Genomic DNA, 21,397 nt, shown 5'->3' with positions numbered 1-21,397 from the left:
CACCGGCCTCCAGCCAACCATCATTCTGAATGACAACGTTCTCGTCCCTGATTTGTTGAAAACGTGGGGCGGAGCCTATTTTGTGACACTTATGCTGTTCATTATTGTCACAAAAAAGGCGTAAGCCTCCCGTTTTCAAAAATATCAGGGAAGATAACGATATAATTCGAGATTATGGTTGGCTACACTCTTAAAAATGAACTCCACCGCATAGCACGCTCCTAGCCAATCATCATCTCGAATGATATCGTTATCTGCCCTGATTTGTTGAAAACGGGAGGCGTACGCCTTTTTTGTGACAATTATGAACATCATAAGTGTCACAAAAATGGCGTACGCCTCCCGTTTTCAACAAATCAGGGCAGATAAGGGTATCATTCGAGATGATGATTGGTTAGGAGCGTGCTATGCGGTGAAGTTCGTTTTTAAGAGTGTAGGAGCGCGCTATGCCGCGAAGTTCATTTCTAAGAGTGCCGGACTACACAAGCAGGACGGTCGTTCTGCATGTTCTGTTCATTTGAAATGCGAGAAGCGCTTTTCATTTTGGCATTTTTTTTCCCGAAAATCTGCTTTCCTACACAATATCGTACGATTTTACCCTGCGTTACGGTTCATGAAATAACCCTCCCCCCCCCCAAAAAAAAACAAAACAAAAAAACAAAAGAAAACAGAGAAACCGAAAACAAAAAACCCTACGTATATACGTCAAATTAACGTGACTGTATACAATGCACGTGCGACGTGTCGGTACAGTCATTCTAACACGCACTCGAGGAAATTCAAAAGTAACATAAAGAATATATGTGGCGCGTGACACTCAGAACGCAACCGGTTACAGAGCACGACCCAACCCCCCGCGCTGCCTGCCATGCCATGCCATGCCATTGTTGGCGGAGCCCTATTTCAAGACGATGTCATCGCGTCAACACTCGAAACGGACGCTGACATAAGCCATCACACGTCGCCTGTTCTCTCGCTGCGTGCCAGAAAGAAATAAGGGGAAATGGCATCTCATTTACATACCCTCGCCTCACGCTTGCTGGGCTGTTTAAACGGGCCCAATTATTATCTGGCGACTGATAACAAGTTCCCACAGACGGCGTCTGCGCGGGACTCATATACTCCCACAGAGGCGATAACTAGTGTGCGTCATCCACAGCCTGAGCCGCATTGAATTTTCGGATAAAACTACGAGGCAGATAAACTAGTGTTCAAAATAAAGAAAAAGATAGAAAGATGAAGCTGGTGAAAAGAGTAAAAGTACTGTTTTAAAACCGTTTTCAGTCTGTGTTCTTTTTTTTTTTTGCTTAAACGTGGTAGTTGAATCCTTCCTCTTGCTCACTATAACGAGCGAATGACAATGAAAACAATTTACAGACCTCAAAAAAGACAGATTTTTTCACTGTTCGAACCTTGAACCGGTAACTGTAGTATTATTCCCCTTTGACTGGAAGACACAAAAAATGCCTAACACCGATTTATTACTTAATTTATTAGTAATATTATATTATATTAATATGACATTGATAATAAGCATTGCAACAAGATTTTAAGTCCTAGCTGAAATGATGTTGCAGGTTACTGTTCAGATTCGATCAGAACATAAAATATATATATATATATATATATATATATATATGTATATATGGTGGTGGTACTTCTCAGTCGACTTTGAGGCAAATAACTCTGACCGCTGATAACCGTCGTAATATTCAGTTAATTTGAAGTTCTTTCGGTTCCGGTGATGTTTTCATTGCTTGCACCTTAAACAATATAAGTCTGGTATGCGCAATATGTAAGCTCCGACTTTTCCGGGTTAAACCCGATTCCTCTCGAATCAACTTAGGACCAGTTCGGACTTAACCCGATCTCACCTCGAATTCCAATCACGTACCACGTTGAATCACGTGAGCTATTTAGCAGCAATGCGGGCCGCTTGCTGGACAGATAGGGGGGTGCGGGAGCCGATAAAAGCCGAGTGTATCAATAGCGCCCGATTACAGATTTAGAAATGGCGCCTTATCCCGGAAAGGCATTTAACTGAAAAAGATAAAGACCCCAAGTATAACTGAGTTATATTACATACCGGACAGAAGTGTTACCGTTTATTCACACAAGAGCGATATTCCCTCACAATGCTACAACAGAAGATGCGGAAAACGTCATAGCTAACGTACACTGCTAACCGTGGGGAATATCTTGCGACACAGCCACAAAATATTCCGTAGCAGACGACAGGAAAATACGCTGACGGTGTCATCTGCTACGTGTCGTCTGCTAAGTGTCGTGTCGTCTGCTAAGTGCACAGTACGCCACTCCCGAATCTCTGCACCGTCTGAATGGCCAACGTAACACGGGACAGAACTTCGGCTCCGTGAGCAATGTTTTCACTTTTTCTTCCACTAGAATATTCCGTGAGAATGTCGCTTGTATTAATACTCGGTTACAGCCTTGCGGTCACGACAATGAAGTGATTGGACTGGATTGAAAAGAAAAATAATACAAAGGTGCATCACAACACGCGATGTGGTTTTCTCGCTTCCGAAAGCTGGAAGAAACCAGTCCAAGTTGCTTTGTATTCTACGCTTGAAGACGGAGCAGGAATATTAAGAGCTTTCCGATATCTTCCACGTTTCTCCTTATTTATTATCTTCTCTTTTATCTACGAACGAGAGCAGGGATGAATTTCGAACCTGTTCCTTATCCGCTGAAAAATTTTAGCCTAAAGGCTCTCCTGTGGAACAGAAAGGTGCCGCGGACGCAGTTTCTAGCTGGTATAATACTGTCACGTGACAAGAGCAAACGGCTGAAGGCGAATTGGTTTTCGCCTTAACACTATAAATCACGTAAAAGCGGCAAGCGCTGATAAAACAGAAAGGTTAAAAAAAGTCTTAGATATAGGAAGAGAGAAAAGGACACTGACAGCGTTAAGCTGGAATTAGTCAAGACGCAATGTCCCGCGTATTTACTTTTGACAAAACTTTTTTTTTCCATGCGCAAGGTCCGCGGCGCCTGTTGCTACGAGGATCGGGTTGCGGCTTTAAACGCTGATTTGACATTCACTTTGCGTCGGTTCGAAGAGGAATAACACGACGTAAAGGAAGGCTGTTTTTATCTCAGCTGCAAGGGGTGCTACACCGAGCGAGGAATCGGAAATGCCGACCTCTGCAGCTGGCTTTTTCTCGTCCGTGACACAAATAAAAAAAAGACACCACCTGCGACAGTGCAGCCTTAGCTAAATGTTCGATAAACGCACGGTTGCTTCCCCATTTGCCTTTGACATGCATGAAATAATTGACTCTCGTTTTTCGTTTTCCAAAGATAGCGTACAGGCTTCCAGCCTGAATAATGGATCTGGAGAGCGTGGAGTCTGTGAATAATGGATCTGGAGTGCGTGGATTCCGTGAATAATGGATCTGGAGTGCGTGGAGTCCGTGAATAATGAATCTGGAGTGCGTGGAGTCCGTGAATAATGGGTCTGGAGTGCGTGGAGTCCGTGAATAATGGATCTGGAGTGCGTGGAGTCCGTGAATAATGGATCTGGAGTGCGTGAGTCCGTGAATAATGGACCTGGAGTGCGTGGAGTCCGTGAATAATGGATCTGGAGTGCGTGAGTCCGTGAATAATGGACCTGGAGTGCGTGGAGTCCGTGAATCATGGATCTGGAGTGCGTGGAGTCCGTGAATTATGGATCTGGCGTGCGTGGAGTCCGTGAATTATGGATCTGGCGTGCGTGGAGTCCGTGAATAATGGATCTGGAGTGCGTGGAGTCCGTGAATAATGGATCTGGAGTGCGTGAGTCCGTGAATAATGGACCTGGAGTGCGTGGAGTCCGTGAATAATGGATCTGGAGTGCGTGAGTCCGTGAATAATGGACCTGGAGTGCGTGGAGTCCGTGAATCATGGATCTGGAGTGCGTGGAGTCCGTGAATTATGGATCTGGCGTGCGTGGAGTCCGTGAATTATGGATCTGGCGTGCGTGGAGTCCGTGAATAATGGATCTGGAGTGCGTGGAGTCCGTGAATAATGGATCTGGAGTACGTGGAGTCCGTGAATAATGAATCTGACGTGCGTGGAGTCCGTGAATAATGAATCTGGCGTGCGTGGAGTCCGTGAATAATGGATCTGGGGTGCGTGGAATCCGTGAATAATGGATCTGGGGTGCGTGGAGTCCGTGAATAATGGACCTGGAGTGCGTGGAGTCCGTGAATCATGGATCTGGACAGCGTGGAGTCCGTGAATTATGGATCTGGAGTGCGTGGAGTCCGTGAATCATGAATCTGGCGTGCGTGGAGTCCGTGAATAATGGATCTGGAGTGCGTGGACTCCGTGTAAAGTGTTGTCCTCAAGGATGATACCCCCAAGGCTGATAGCATATATAATAGCTGGTCGCATCACCACAAAAATAATTACATAATGTATTAATATATCTTGAGTTAATAATAGATACCCACGTGTCAATTAAGAAATAAGTGGACGAGTTTTTTTTTTTTTAGGGTTTCGCGTTAGCGCCGCGAAGTAACTGTGGCTATGAGTGGCGTACAGGCGTGGACAGGTGGAGAGAGGACAGCAGGAAAGAGTGGGGAGACCGGGGTGAGTTGGTATGCGTCCTGGGCCGACTTCAGGGGGAACTGTCCCGACATTCACCTCGAAAGTCTGCCGGACAACCCAGATAAAATCTCAGACGACAGACGTCCATAGCGAACAGAGCCACCTCCAACTTGTCTCTAATGTTGGATTGAATTGGATTGGATTGGATTGAAAGACAAAATAGCGTGAACAGTGTGGTCTAATTTTATACGTGCCCAAGCAGCACAATGTACTGAAAGTCGAGTGCAATAGGGGTGGACGGGTATAGGTGGAAGACCTTGAACAGGCTCTTGAAACTAAGGAACACTGATAAGACACATAACGTCCACCCCTATTGCACTCGACTTTCAGTACATTGTGCTGCTTGGGTGGTGAGCAATACTGATAAGAGTTCTAGCAAATCTTAAAGCGCCCTCCGATTCAGACTCCGTATCGCTGTCAGTCAATCAGATAAGAGCAACGTGATATCACCCACTGAAAAGGAATCACGCTATTGGCTTATCATGTTTTCAGAAACGTTACCGTGAAAAACTTCTACGTTTTCCTACAGCTCCCCAATGCATGATGCTACACGTTGCGCCATCTTATCAAACGAGGTATAAACCACAGATAAGACCGCCTCAGATAGCTTACACTCCGATATAGTTGGGTATATACACTCTTAAAAATGAACTTCACCACATAGCACGCTCATAGCCAACCATCACCCCGAATGACAACGTTCTCGCTTTAGATTTGTTGAAAACGGGAGGAGGAGCCTATTTTGTGCCATTATGCACGGCACAAAATAGGCTCCTCCTCCCGTTTTCAACAAATCAGGGGCGAGAACGTTGTCATTCAGGATGATGGTTGGCTAGGAGCGTGCTATGTGGTGAAGTTCTTTTCTAAGAGTGTAGGACCGCGCAATATTCAAAAAGTAGCGGCACGGACACGTGTTTTCTCTCCTAAAAAAGAAGGGCGCCACTGAACTTCGAAGAGATGTTGCAACCTCGGCCTCCTCACATTTTTTTTTTTTCACGAAACCCCAATACAGAAACATATAAACACTGCAGCGTGTAAACACTTCTGCAACGATTTCAGTCCTCCCTGGTTTTCTGTTGTTTTTTTTTTCCCCGAGTGTGGCTTTTTCACTACGACCGCGTTGTACGGGAGGAAAAAAAAAAAAAAAAGTTATGTAGGCGCCCACGTGGCTGCCGGCTGGTCAGAATCAGAGCAGCAATCGATAGGAAAGAGAGGCCGGCATGGGAAGAGGGGAGGAGGAGGGGAGGAGGGGGGGGGGGGGTTATTAAGCTTCCTAGTACTACTCCGAGCAGCATCAGTGACTGATGGCGCGACAAGCGGAGGCTGCCTGACGACGAAAAGACGGGCGCCTCGACACGTCATACACATGCAAGGGTGAAATATATCGATGGCCACTCAACAATGGCTTTTGTTGTCGAGGGGTGGGGGGTGGCTATACTGCACGTGGCCTGCATTCATATGAGCCTTGATTTTTTTTTTTTGCTTTTCTTTTTGTCACGGTTGCGTAGCTATGGTAACCTAACTGTTGAGCTACTCCTTCCACCCCCACCCCCCCCCCGCATTCTCGGTTAAATTCGATCAAATGTTGTGCCATTTTAGGTGTCATCTTGGTGCCTGATAGAAGACATATACAAACGAGAAAGAGAAGCTATGGACATCCTATGGGCTATGCTATGGGCTTATGGACATTCTATGACACGGTGAATGTGTGATGTGTCCTGTGTGTGCCCCCGGTGATTCCGCCACCTTACTCTAACTTGGGCGTAGCTCTTGAACTTTTGACCTACATGTTGAACTCCATTATCATCTCTGTTCGTCTCTGGACATCATCCTTTTGCGTTTTCATCATCTCATCATCGGATTGAACTTTCTGTATTAAGTGTACTGGGGTAGCTAGTTTGACTTCGTCGAAACTCACATCCCCATTTTTTTTTATTTATTCACATCACATCACATCACATCACGTCACAAGAGAGAGAGAGACAGAGCGAATTGGTGGTGGTGGAGGCAATCCTCACTTCTGCAGGTGGATTGTTGTGTAAACTCTTAGAAATGAACTTCACCACATAACACGCTCCTAGCCAACCATCATCCCGAATGACAGCGTTCTCGCCCCTGATTTGTTGAAAACGGGAGGCGGAGCCTATTCTGTGCCATGCAAAATGCACACAAAATAGGCTCCGCCTCATGTTTTCAACAAATCAGGGGCGAGAACGTTGTCATTCGGGATGATGGTTGGCTAGGAGCGTGCTATGTGGTGAAGTTCGTTTTTAAGAGTGTAGATGACAGGAGGTAGAAATCGAAAAATTCTCGCTTCCATTGGAGGAAGACACCGTTGCGCTTGGTGTCCACGTTGAAGTCACCGGTGAGGGTGACAGGATAGGTTCGTTCACTGGTGAGAGTTTCAGACAGAAACGCGTGTATCTTGGCAAGGAACACGTTGAGGGAAATGTACACGGACCCCTACACTCTTAAAAATGAACTTCACCACATAGCACGCTCCTAGCCAACCATCACCCCGAATGACAACGTAGTGACACAAAATAGGCTCCTCCTCCCGTTTTCAGCAAATCAGGGGCGAGAACGTTGTCATTCGGGATGATGGTTGGCTAGGAGCGTGCTATGTGGTGAAGTTCATTTCTAAGAGACTGGGAGGCACCCGGGTTCGAATCCCGGTGCCGGCTGTGCTGTCTGGGGTTTTTCCTGGGTTTTCCTCAGACGCTTTCAGACATATGTCGGCACAGTTCCCTTAGAAGTCGGCCCAGGACGCACATTCCCCCAGGGCGTGAGTCGTGACGTTGCCCACGTACGTGAGGCCGACAACGGCAAGCCCTACCACCACCACCACCACCACCATCATTTCTAAGAGTGTACTACCGATGCGTTTTTTCTTCTTCGGTTCTTCTCTTCTGTGTTTCGGCGATGAGACATATGAGACAAGGTCTCGGCAGATGGATACCATCAAAATGTTCCGCGCTGGTTTTCCTGTGCGACAGCAGGTGGCGACACAGAGTGACATGGTTCACTGGGCTTTCAGTAGGTGTATATGTGTGCACGTATTTCATGTTGTTTCACGAGGACAACGTGCGGCTAATTGGTGATTGCTGAAACCACTGACAACTGAGCGCCAGGGTAGGCAGGAATGCCTCGCTGGGTGGTATCATACGTCCACAGTGTGGTGTTAGCACTCAGCTGTCACACTCTAAATCTTTTCACACCTTTAAAGGTGTAGCAACGTGCATGGCGCACGCCTTTTTAGGTGTAATTTCGGTAACATCATAATGGAGCACGGTTTCGCACAAATTTTCTTTACTCGAGTGTTGTCTGTCCTCCAAAAATGCAGTCTTGCAACATCTCAACATTGTTCAACAGTATTGTACACGCTTGCTCGGGCTCGGTTATCGATAGCGATGCATATATGCATTAGCTCGTACCTACGATATGCAAGACATAATGAAAGCAAGATTTGCACTGACACTTGATCTTTAGTAATGCTTTCCAAATTTTGTAAAATATCATCCTGGAGATGCAATGTTACGCAACCAGGTTGAATGTTCATAGCGCACACCTTTAAAGGTGTGAAAAAGTTTACAGTGCACGGCACAAATAACTGAGTCAGACTTCCATGAATCGTTACTTAATTATTTAGTTCGTAATTAGTCAATTAGCGAGTTCTGCTCTTTCCTTTCGTGGCACCAACAGTGCAGTGTGATAACGCAGTATCGCGCCAGCGGTGATAAAACGCATCAACGATCATCATCATCAAAATAAAGTAGTAGTTTGTTCATTTTGCATATAGTACTTCTTTCTTCTTATACTTCTTCTATATTCTTAGTTTTTATGTAGCACGCTTTCACCAGGATGTCCTTTCGACAAGGCGAACGAAAGGGGCATACAAGCAGCTTTATACGACTGTGGCCGCGACATCTAGGAATTATATAGAGACATATAAATAGGGGGGGGAGGGAGAGGGGGGAGGCTGGTCCGTCATCTATTAACGGATCCAATTACTCGGTATTGCTCTCATTACGGTCGTGAGATATAGCGTTAATTGAAGACTTAATAGAGTGTCTGCTTATGGGGGGACGGCTCTGCATGCCGCTTAAGGCAGAGTGTGTGTTTTTTTTTTGTGTGTGTGGAGGGAGTTCATATATAGTTGGTTTTGCACGATGGGCACTCTGCGTGTAACGAGAGTCGGAATATTGAAGTGAAGTGAAGCGAATTGGGGGGAAATTGCTGTTATGAGGATAGAAGTGATGGCGGATAAGGTTGGCAGTATCCGCATCAGCATGGTATCCGCGCAAGGAAGATCCGAGCCGCCCTGAGCAAGAAGAGCTAGGAATCATCGCAGCAATGGGGTAGCAAACACCGTCATCTTGCTTCTTCGTTGTGCTTGTCGCTTCGAATATATTAGAGAATTTAAGAAAGGACACAAAAGCCCCTTAGAGTCCCAAAGACATGACGTGCTGTCACTGCGCTAAAAACAATGATTAGGTTCTGGGCACGCTCAGGGAATTCTTTACGGATTCTTACAAAAAAAAAAAAGTGTGAGTATGCTCGCTCCAAATGTATAATACGTAAATGCTAGAGATGGGACGAATCCAGAATTTTACGAATCCGAATCAGGATCCGAATCCGAGGAAGGTTTTGCGAATCCATGAATCTTACGAATCTCGAATCTTTCGCACCCTTCCTTTAAAAAGAGTTTAGAAAGCCAGAAAAAGAACTCCTACTGAACTACTGAAAAGTGTTTTGAAGCACAATATGATACATTTGTTTAACGAAAATGAAATTAAATAATAGCGCAACTTCAGGAGAAAATATACCCGTATAGTTTTTTTTTTCTTAAACGTTTGTTATTTAACACGTTGTTTAACGAGTACAAGAAATATACGTAAATTCTCGAGTCAGAATAATTTCCATAAAACTAAGCAACTATCAAACGCAAAACCATGCTGCTTTTAAACTTGTAATGTAACAGTGCCTGCCTGAACTCCTTCAGTCTATAGATCAATGTAAACAAAAACAAAAACAAACAAGGAAACACCCGTCGGTGAATGAGGCTTTCGGAGGACTCCGAAGGCGGCAATTTGAAAAAGAAACAAACAAACAATGAAAGATGAAAGTCACTGAAAAGGTTAGCCAGCTGTAGGGATCGAACCCACATCTTCTGGATTACCGGTCCAGAGCTCTACCAATTGAGCTAAGCTACCACGCCCCTCCAGCGACTTTCGGTGGATTCGGTTGGTGGATTTGAAAGATTCGATTCGCCGTTTGGGGCACCGGGATTGGGATTCCCGAATCTGGAATCCCCCGCCTAGGATTTGAGGATCCGATTGGCACATCCCTAATAAATACCCGTCCTGAAGCGGTAGCCTATCTTCACGGTCTCAACACGATTACAGACACGCACTCACACCGAATCCTCTCGCATTCCATTCTGTACAGATTCAACGCAGATTTCACTGCGCTTCGACGACGTCAAGGAGCGGACGTCTTTTTCTTTTCTCTCTCTCTTTCTTTCTCTCTCTCTCTCACGCACTTCTGGTCGCCGCGCAGAGATTTCCCTCTTCCTATAATAGAAAAAAGGCGAACGCAGATAAGCGAGCCTCTCGTTTCGCCTTGAGAAAAACGATGCTCCTCGGCATTTGTTGTGATTAACGGCGGTGACCTATCTGATATTTCAGGTATTAAGTTACCCAATGAGGGGAGACCTCCGCGGTCTGGGAATGCACCGTGAGCGGCGCAGCATCGCGGTGCAAGTACAAGGAGAACTTGTTCAAGTTTCACCGGGCACCGCCATCTTCGTGATGTTTATGCAGAACAGGAGTGCGGGAAGTTGAAAGTGTAAACACATCGAGGAACGAACGGGAGACGTGGTTGGTGTAGTGGAAGTACAGGTTCCGACTTGCTGAGGGCGCGCTCTCAAATTAAATACAGGGTTAGTCTCGCAAACGTTACACATTTTGATCGCATCGTAAAAATAGAAGACGGGGTTTATCCAACACCAAACTTTGCAGACTGGTAGCCATTTGTCTGAAGTTTTGTTGGAATTTTTTCTGAGCATTATGGTCCGGTAGAATAAAAATTAAAAATTGAGCAAGATTTCACTCTACACTCTTAAAAATGAACTTCACCACATAGCACGCTCCTAGCCAACCACCATCCCGAATGACAACGTTCTCGCCACTGATTTGTTGAAAACGGGAGGAGGAGCCTATTTTGTGCCGTGCATAATGGCACAAAATAGGCTCCTCCTCCCGTTTTCAACAAATCTAGGGCGAGAACGTTGTCATTCGGGGTGATGGTTGGCTAGGAGCGTGCTATGTGGTGAAGTTCATTTTTAAGAGTGTATGCGTTTTCTATGGCCTATCTCACTGAAAAGCCGCCATTTTCTGCTGTGTGCGCTTCATTTTCATTTCACCACACACAGGTGGCATCAGCATAGAGAACAAGACTGGAACAAGAGGATTGGTGCATAACGTCAGAATCGGCATGTCACATTGTTGTAGGCAGCGCTACCTGTGTGAAGTGATGTGAATATGAAGCAGATACAAGAAAAACTGGCGGTGTTTGTGGGGGATAGGCCATTGAAAACGCATGGAGCGAGATTTTGATTTATTTCTAATTTTCTGCCTACATGACAATAGCGCTTACAAAAAATTAGAATGAAGCTTCAGATAAATGGCTATCAGTCTGCAGAGTTTCGCATGGGTCAAACCTAGAATAACTGAGAATTGCTAGAATAACCCTGTAGATCAGTATGGGGGACTGTCTGTTTGGGATGGAATGATAGCGACGTTTGCATCGATATTGTCGATACTCTATCGAATTATCCGCCTCCAGAACAAAATGCGGTGACCAGCTCTTGTCCCATGCCCAGCGGTGTAGATATAAACGGTCTTTCTGTGAGTGCTTTGCGGAAAAGTTATTGGCATAGTAGTCATTTCTTCTTGTAATGCTTGGTATTTATAAATTTTCGCGTTTTGTGCTGTGTATTCATTTTTTGTCTGTTTCTTGCGTGTATATCATTGACTTCAATAGTTATTTCTTATGTTTGTTTTCCACAATTCGTGATGCATTTTTCTTTTTCTTTGCTGACAGCAGTGTCATTAGGATTATGCCCGCGTGAAGCGGCTTGTATGCGCCGCTTTTTGGCGCAATCACTCTGTGCGCAAGTTGAAATAGCTAAATGAAATGAAATGAAATGAAATTGATGTTATGTGCATTCTGAAAGTATCGTAGAATATCGGTATATTAAAATTCCGGTTCTTTTTCCCTGATATTGACAGATATATCGTTAAATATCGACAAAATATAGACATTTTTTCGCGCGGATATGGTTATGTATCGATATGATATCGACAATAAGGAAAAGTTTAATCGATATTCTGTTCTGTTTCAGATATCCATATCTGTCACTATCACGAAGTCACTTATTTTTGCACCTTTAGTATCACCTTAAGAATGGGGTTTGCACTGCGGGGTTTGCGGGGAAGCCACGAATTATAATTATCAATTATCACCGAAAGTTGTGAAAACAGTAGAAAGTGAAGTAATAATTGAGAACTTTGAAAGTAAGATTGAGTGGGTGGGGTGGGGGGGGGGGGGGCAAGTTTTCCTTGTTCTCAGGTTTCTGCTTTCTGTGCTTTAAATATTATATTTTGCTATAATTTATGAGTATCTGTTGATTGGACAGTTAATTCGAAACAGGATTATTGATTTCTCACTGTGCTAATTTGAGCGCTGGTTAAATAAAAAAAATAATAGTGTGGAACCTCCTATAATTAGACCCATGTGTCTTTGGACTTTAGGCTTGTGTTTTAAACGTCGGGAGCAAAACTGAAGTCTTATTTCGGGAGCTGTAAAATCGGGCAATATTGGGTGGAAAAGTACCGTATTTTCACGCCTATTAGCCGCGGCTTATGCGCGATTTTTTTTTCTCACGGGCGCCCTGCGGCTTATCCACCGGTGCGGCTTATCTGATGACTATTTTTTCCTGGTATTTTCCCCATACGCCGATTTTAACGAAAGGGCCGACAGTGTCTCTGGAACAGCACTGCCCTGCCGATGTACGAACAGCGCGTAACAGGGACGGGTCCACATTCGAGTAGATTGATCTTCCTAGTGCATTCCCCCAAGCAGCTTTAAGGAAAGTGGTGACAGTGATTCACGTCTTCTGGAAGACCACTGACCCATCAGTCCACGAAAAACACCTGACAAGGGCACAATCCGATCTTGGTAGAACTCCAGAACTGGCCTCCTCTGTTGTACACTGTGCCGATCCCGGAGTATGGACCACAGGGTTTATGGCCTTCTCTATGGTCTCCTTTGTCGCACAAATCAGTCGTCTCGTATTACCCGCGGCTTATCTGCGGCTGCGGCTTATCTGCCAGACAATTTTCAAAACGTCCCAAAAAACGCGTCCTGTGGCTTATCTGCGGTGCGGCTTATACGCGTGAAATTACGGTAGATTTCCGGAAAGGAAACTAAAAATTATGCTCGTCTTGCATTTCGGATGTGCACGAGATGGCGAAGGGGGGTTTAGCAGTTTGAGAAGTCACTCTTCGGGGTTTTTCCGGGTTTAGTCTATAAGTGAAGACGATTAAAAATCGGACGGTAGAAACGAGTGTAATCCTAAAGCAGAAGGGTATACTTCAGGTTTCATCTGCTGTCACTATAGTGACGAACCTATCTATCTCACGCAAAAAATAAAAAATAAAAAAACAAGGAAAGAGAACCGATACAAAATTAGCGAAATGCGTAAGAGGTTCTCATCACGGTTCATTACCTCAAAGTAGACCGCAAAGTCAACGTAACGCGCACAGGTCAGTCCTATTTCAGTATTCTTTCACAAAGTCAAAGGTTCGAAAATTGAGCGATCCTTGATACACACGCGTTCGAACAGGTAAATGTTACGTTCACTTGGAAGTTAGGGCTCCTAAAAATTAAGACATAACCGAAATGAATAATAGAGACATCAGAAACGCATAATATTGTATGCATATTAGAAAGGCACGTAAGGCAGTGATTATCTCGCAAACTACTACAACAACAACCTACTTATTCTTATCGGCTGTAACCACAGCATATAGAACTGCACTGCACATGCAGCGTTCTTGAGGAACGAAAATGAATTGAAAGCGAACGACCTCTGGCGGGCACGAGACCGGTTTAATGAAAGAGAATTGTATGCGGTTGAGCCGCTCGAGATGTTATCGGATGGGCGGACAAAGGACCGGGCTTCCGGCCTTTTAATTAGATACAAATGTATAAAGATAAAGGGGGGTTTATGCTAAACGAATGAGTCCTTTATATGCAACTGGTAAATGGGTTTCGTCCACTCGTGAGATTTGTCGCCAAAAAAATCGTGAAGGGAGAACGTTGGGCGGAGGAATTGTTTCTGCCGCCGAGACATAGGGGGGGATTCAATTGCTTTTCGTCCTGAGGGGAGTGTTGGAATTTCGCGAGGGGGGGGGGGAGACAGGGGTGTGGCACTCGCGTCAGCTACACTCTTAAAAATGAACTTCACCGCATAGCACGCTCCTAGCCAACTATTATCTCGAATGATATCGTTGTCTGCCCTGATTTGTTGAAAACAGGGGGCGTACGCCTTTTCTGTGACAATTATGAACAGCATAAGTGTCACAGAAATGGCGTACGCCCCCCGTTTTCAACAAATCAGGGCAGATAACGATACCATTCGAGATAGTGGTTGGCTAGGAGCGTGCTATGTGGTGAAGTTCATTTTTAAGAGTGTAGCTACACTCTTAAAAATGAACTTCACCGCATAGCACGCTCCTAGCCAACCATCACGCCGAATGACAACGTTCTCGCCTCAGATTTGCTGAAAACGGGAGGAGGAGCCTATTTTGTGCCGTGCATAATGGCCACAAAATAGGCTCCTCCTCCCGTTTTCAACAAATCAGGGGCGAGAACGTTGTCATTCGGGATGATGGTTGGCTAGGAGCGTGCTATGAGGGGAAGTTCATTTTTAAGTGTGTAGGGCACAATTTGCGTAGAAAGAACCGCTAACTGTTTCTTACTCTGTGTGGGTGGAAAATCTGTAAGTTGGCTGCGTTATGCAGCTTTATGCCCTCGTATTGACCAAGGGCACATATTTACGTATATAGACTGTTGCATTCAGAAGACCATTTGCCAAGTTCAGTGAAAATTTGCAGTCCTGGGGAGAAAACGTCGGGGGTTAAATGGGGACTAAATGGGGAGTAATTGGGCAGTCTGGGGGACTAGAAGCTGCAATTACTCCCCATTTTAGTCCTTTATTTCTAAAGAGTGCACCCAGTATCTTGCATTCGGCACCAACTCCCTCGTGCTATGTTGTCCACCGGCGTGCTATCTACGTGCCGCCGACTTCTTTACATCCTTTCATATCATATTTCATCAACGCGATACACTCTAAAACCCTTTTATTTCGCGAGCCCTTGATGTTCGCGAATGTCGCGAATCCAGAAAATTCGGGAACTTTAAGGGCACGCCAAAAACTTCAAAACAGAGGAGGAGGAGGATGAGGAGGAGCTCGAGGAGATTAAAGAGCTCGTGAAATTTCGTGGTCGCGAATATATATATAACCCTGTTACTCGATTCGCGAAAATTTAGGGCCGAGAAATTAAAGGGTTTTACAGTATACGTAGGGAGTGACTTTTTCGGGTTAAATGCCTTTCTCAGATTCGGGGGGTAAAAATCGGGCGCTATTTTGAAATCTGTAATTCGGGGAGAAATCGGGCGATAATAATTGTTCCTTCGGGTGTTATATGTTTTTGTTTCTCTTCTTGTCTATTAAGTCCTTTCCTAATCTCTCTTTTTTGCTCTTTTGTTGTTGTTTTTTTGCGAGATCGTGACCTTCCAGCGGTAATCCCCGAAGGCATAGACAGTGTTGACACACCTGGGTGTATTGCTTGGAAAGTAAGTGACCCATTCTTACATGTGTTACACGTGGCGACCTTTGTTCGTCTTCAGTGGAAACGTCACTTGAGGATTTCATAGTGACTGGAATTCGGGGAGAAATCGGGTTTAACCCGAATTGGTCGGAGGTCAGTTCGGGGGGGAATAACCGTGCGGAATCGGGTTTAACCCGAAAAAGTCACTCCCTAAGTATACTGTATAGGGAATGTCGGCACAGTTCCCCTTGAAGTCGGCCCAGGACGCATACAAACCCCCCCCACCCCTTCCCGCATCCTCTCTCCATCTGTCCACGTGTCTGTACACCACACACAGCCACTGCTGCTTCGCGGCGCCAATACGAAATCAATCAATCAAATAAACAAACGATATACTATAACAGCGAGGTCGGGTATCATTTGATAAGCACGTCCCAGTTTCATCTCATGGTTGCTAAGTAGAAACGGGCCAACACGCGTGCGCTCTCAAAAGACGTATATTTCAGCACACGCCCAGTATGGAAATGCATAGTATGCCGAGCGCGCGACAAGATTCCGCGCGGGGGCCCCCGAAACGTCGCCTTACGGGCGCCTGAAATCGCGTGAGACGAGAAATTTTCAAAAATGTCGAGGGATCCGGGGAAGTGATGCGCATGCTAAAAGCAGCCGGTCACACGCGTTCGCATCTGGTACACGTAATCGCATATTTACGAATGACACCCGACTGCTGCAACTGGCTTCCCGGGGAACGTTCGTGCATATAGGCTTGGTGGTCATTACACTCGCTTACGGCAGTGCTGTATATGACGTCGTTCTCGTCGCTGTGTTCAGTAGTTCATTGACAGTCTGAAACGGCGTCTGCGTCCGATGTCGGCGAGAGATAGGGGTTGTATCGGGTTGTACGGGGTAAAAAAAATCGGGCTTCGTTGCAGGGGCTGTGAAATAGGGTGAAATCGGGCTATGCTGGTAATATATGTCGTGTGGAAAAGCGAATTTTCGGGTGAGAAACTAATATAATGTGCGCGTAGATGAATACCGATGCCCAGCGGCTGCGCTGATGGCGCAGTGCTTGGCATTATATCTTCAGTGCACTTCATTTTGCACTTTGACTTTGCACTTCATTTTCCGAGAATTTCGGGTGTTATCCGAAGTGACGCTAATGCAAATCGAAACGGATTTTACCGGGTTTAACCCTAAAACACATATATACATACATATATATATATATATATATATATATATATATATATATATATATATATATATATATATATATATATATATATATATATATGTATATATATATGCCATGCCATGGCCAGCTACCCAGGGCCGACGAGCCGCAAACACGGCGAAACACGTGTCCTCTGGTGCTGTCGCATCGTTCAATGAGTATCTGTTTCTCTACGTGCAGCCATAGAAGCCATTTTAATCTGTAAGTTTGAATTTCAAACACGTCTAGCATCATTTACTTATTTTTTAATGGCTTTTCCCCCTTTATATATATATATATACCTTGCGTACACACACACACATATATATATATATATATATATATACCCGTGCCGTACATGTGCACGAAAAATGACATTATCGTACAATGTCATTCGGGTCACGAATGTTTTCCCAACTACGTCTCCAGACCTATACCAGGTTGCTTCGGGGGTTCAACCCCCCGCATCGTACCTTTGGTAGTGCCTTTGGGAAAGGGAAATCGGGGGTGAATTTCCCCCCTCACACACATAAAGTTCCCGTAGAACCAGCCTCAGGATAGTTACCTTACGTAAAGTTACTTAATTTATTAATATTTAATTAATATTTATTAGGCTGATTTTCATGCAGATCAGTTTAAATAATTTGGCCAGTTTGCTAATTCATAAACAATTGCGTCTGCTTTTGGCGTCGTCGCGCACCTTTGGGTACCGTCATTCAAAATTCCTAGCAACTTGAATGTCACTTTCGCGAAAAGGAGAAAATTTGCGAAACCGTCGTGCGTTGCACAGTTGAAAGTGGTTTTATGACAGCGTAAACTGTTACCCCCACGGAAACGATGGGTGCGAGAGTACGCATTTAATGATCGAATGAGTTTTAGGGAACCCATATGAGACAGAAGATGGCGCTAAAGGCAAATACCATTAAAACCGTTCCCGTGACACTGCACGAATGAAATTAGAACGGTACATTAGGTATACTTCACGTCATTTTTCGTGCTCCTGAGGCACGCGTGTTGTAGATTAGATTAGATATAGATTAGGGGAAAAAAAAAGGTAAATGTCGGAGCTTTCTACAGGTGTTGTAGTAGTGGCAATGACTAATGGACCTTGCGTACTTGGCCGAGATGCAACAGTAATCTCTCCACTGATAAAACAAGGCCTTTTTTGTAAAGCAGGAGGGCAGAAGAACTCTATACTTGGAGTATGAGCTAGCAAACAAATCCTAATGTTGCATCCCGCTCATTGGTGGTAGGTAGCCAAGGTCGTTTTTTTTTCTCCGTGTTAGCGCCGCGAAGCAACTGTGGCTATGAGCAGCGTACAGACGTGGACAGATGGAGAGAGGACAGCAGGAAGGCGAGGGGGACAGGGGGGGTTAGTATGCGTCCTGGGGCGACTTCAGGGGGAACTGTGCCGACATTCGTCTAGAAAGTCTTCGGAAAACCCAGGGAAAACCTCAGACAGCACATCCTGTTAGAGGATTCGAACCCGTGTCACCTCCTAGTCTCGGCGTGGAAAGCGATCATGCTAACCACTATGCCACGGGAGCTGGTGCCAAGGTCGTGTTGAAGACTGGGAGGTGGTGGGTTCGAACCCTACCACCGGCTGTGCTGTCTGAGGTTTTTTAGTGTTTCCCTGGGTTTTCCGAACCCCTTCCTGACGAATGTCGGCACAGTTCCCCCCTGAAGTCGGCCCAGGGCGCATACTAACCCCCCATTCCCCATTCGTTCCTGCTGTCCTCTCTCCATCTGTTAACGTCTGTACACCGCTCATAGCCACAGATGCTTCGCGGTGCTTACACGGAACCAAATCTCAGCGCAGGGAGAGGGTACAGTTAAGAGAAACCACGTGACGTCTGTCCACACACCTGGGAGAGCGGGACCAATGAGGTCACTCCACGGGCAATACGGGAGAGAGGGAAACTGAGGAGCTGCGCAGACAGCTAACCTACTTGCGTAGCAGCGCCCTCTATTTCACCTGCTTTGAGCTACACGACCGAAATTTGCAGGGGGCGAAGTATCCAATGTGCTGGCGAAGACGCGTTTGTGGGCTAACTGCACTTGATGCTTCTTCTTTAGGTAAGCTGATGATTGTATGTGGGTTGCGAGATAGAGCGGCGAAAAATAGAACTTCGTGTAGAAAACACTGTTCAGTCGCCTCTCTGCAAACAATAACTGTACCCTCTCCGATATGATATCACGCTCTTGAGATAGAGGTAGCAGCTAGCGGTTACATAACACGTCCTTTTAATGGGTATCCAGAATTGAGGTTCCGAACCAAGTGTCTGCCAAAGCCACTATGCTCAGCTGAACATTACATGTAGAAACAGAGGAGAGACTTAAACAAAAACTAAGTGCGATTATAATACATGGAACTAGAATTTCGGCCCTGCACTCTTAGAAATGAACTTCACCGTATAAGCACGCTCCTAGCTAACCATCACCTCCAATGATATCGTTATCTGCCCCGATTTGTTGAAAACGGGAGGCGTACGCCTTTTTTTTGTGACAAGTATGAACAGCGTAAGTGCACAAAAAAGGCGTACGCCTCCGTTTTCAACAAATCGGGGCCGATAACAATATCATTCGAGATTATGGTTGGCTGAGAGCGTGCTATGCAGTGGAGTTCATTTTTAAGAGTGTGTCAGGCCACAACATGTAGGATACTCCAAAGTACTTTTATGCTCTTCGACGAAATATTGCGTAATCTGAGTAAGATTTTAGAGGGGTGTCTCCCAGATTTTGAAGGTGGTGGTTGTGTGTGTGTATGTGTGTGTGGGGGGGGGGGGGGAGGCGGGTCAGAATAAACCACTGGAATCCTGTAACCGTTGAATTTGTCAATTTTCTTTTCTCCTCTAATCTAATCTAGGGCTGATCTTTTATCAATATACTAGCATTATAGTGAACCTATCCGAGAGGCTGAAGTACAATACAATGAATTCACATCCTCTGCTGCTACTGGGCGTATATTGCACGTTATCGATATCGACACAAAACAGGAATTGTCACGTCAGAGTACAGAAGTATATAAACGTGTACATGACCAACATAACCGGAACCCAGTGTATCGTGACGGGCAGAAAAAAGGGGAAGACATAACCACATTCAAAACGATATCATCTCGGACATCTACCTCGCAGCCCTGCGCCGCGCCGCTTAGTCTGGGATTGCGCTAGCAAGTTGGAACATGATTGATAACGCTGCAGCCTTCATTGTTTCGAAATACTGTATTACAGGTGGTATATAGAACTGCCTAAAGGCCACATCGGGTTCAAAGACAGTCTTTTCTGCAGAGGTGCAGGGATATTTCCTACATTTTCTCTCTTTTTTTTTCACCCCCGAGATATCTGAGATTACCCAGCACAGCTCGGCTACCAGTACATATTCACAATCATGTACCAATGTGAACACATTGGTAACCATAGTTTGGATGCTGGGCACCCCTACAGAGGTTGATTTCTAGGGAAATCAGTGCATGGGTGCAATCCGTAACCCACACTTCACTGACTTTAGACTTCGGATGGGAAGTTTTCGGGCGTCGTTGGCTTGTCAGAAATCGAGTTTTCCCAGTTCCTGTACTGTCCACTCTCATAGAAGTCGCATCATCATCCAATGTGTGTGTGTAAAGACAGGCGCAAGATAAACTTCCACAGTGTGGCAAACAAAAAGTAAAACAAGGGGACAGAAAACATGAAATAGACGAAATCTATCACATCCATGGTACGGGCGTCAGTTTCTCATGTTGACATAGTTATACCTAGCACTTAAGCAGTACTGCTCGTCGTTCCAAGCAAGATGTCAGTCAGTAAAGCTAGTCAGTAGAAGCCCAAAAATTCGCAAACCATCTACTGATAACGGTTTCGCCATCAGTCGCAGGACCCGTCCACGGCGTCGTCTCCACCATTCATATCAGTGGCTACACCAGCACGTGCGAGGTGAGAAGTTCGCGAACAGCAAAAAAAAAAAAGCAACTCACCACAGACTGCTACCAGTTGCATCCAGAGCACAATGGCGCAGCACCACAAACGAAGCCTCGCAACGGCACAGCTCATCTTGCTTGTCCACGTTGTTGGCGTTAACAAGTCCTCACAACGTTGGCCGCCGCGCGACGCGAGCTGTCCCGCGCGCTCCGGCGGCTTTGTCGCAGTCGCCGTCTAGCCGCCTCTGGCGACGGCGTCCCATCGGCGGTCAGGCCGACATTCGGGCGCCGGACGAGGCGAACGCCGAGAGCGTCACGGTACGGCGCCGTACAGCTACTGCCGCTACGACGACGACGACGACGACGACAACAGCGACAAAGTGCACGCGTACACGACAAACACACCACAACGAGCGCGGGACAAAAAGTTTCGAAGCGCACCGTCCCCTTCTGCGTTTTGTTATCGTCTGTTTCTCGATTCGTTCGGTCGTCTGCTCTCAGAGTTTGTTTGAAAGAGTTTGTTGGGAGAGGAAGAAAGGCGGAGAAAGGGAGGAGCAAAGAGAGGAACGGAGAGCGCGTGTTTTGCGGGGAGAGCCGAGCGGTGGCGTGGCTGTCGCTTTGTGGGTTCGGTTTTTGCTTCTCGTTTTCGTCGTTGTTTAGTGTTTTTTTTTTCCTCCCTTCTGTTTGCTTGCCCCAAGCGTGTGTGTGTGTGTGTGTGTGGTGGGGTGGATGTTGGATAGCCTTCTTGAAATGTTTAGA

At 45.7% G+C, this 21,397-nt stretch overlaps 1 protein-coding gene and 1 non-coding gene across 2 annotated transcripts in view; both read right to left on the bottom strand.

Annotated features, from left to right (window-relative positions):
• The window catches only part of LOC135366601 (BMP and activin membrane-bound inhibitor homolog), a 43,354-nt gene extending 22,246 nt beyond the window's left edge, over positions 1-21,108 (bottom strand). Inside the window, exon 1 of the mRNA XM_064599380.1 lies at positions 20,696-21,108. Coding sequence (XP_064455450.1) covers positions 20,696-20,771 — 76 coding nt within the window. The 5' untranslated portion in view covers positions 20,772-21,108. The remainder of the gene's footprint in view (positions 1-20,695) is intronic.
• Positions 9,747-9,824, bottom strand: Trnat-ggu (transfer RNA threonine (anticodon GGU)). The gene has a single exon. It is a non-coding gene; the product is annotated as a tRNA-Thr (tRNA).
• Positions 21,109-21,397: the final 289 nt, after the last annotated feature.

The sequence above is a fragment of the Ornithodoros turicata genome, chromosome 8, assembly GCF_037126465.1.
Source record: "Ornithodoros turicata isolate Travis chromosome 8, ASM3712646v1, whole genome shotgun sequence".
Classification (NCBI taxonomy): Eukaryota; Metazoa; Arthropoda; class Arachnida; order Ixodida; family Argasidae; genus Ornithodoros; species Ornithodoros turicata.
This window is presented reverse-complemented; position numbering and strand designations above follow the sequence as displayed.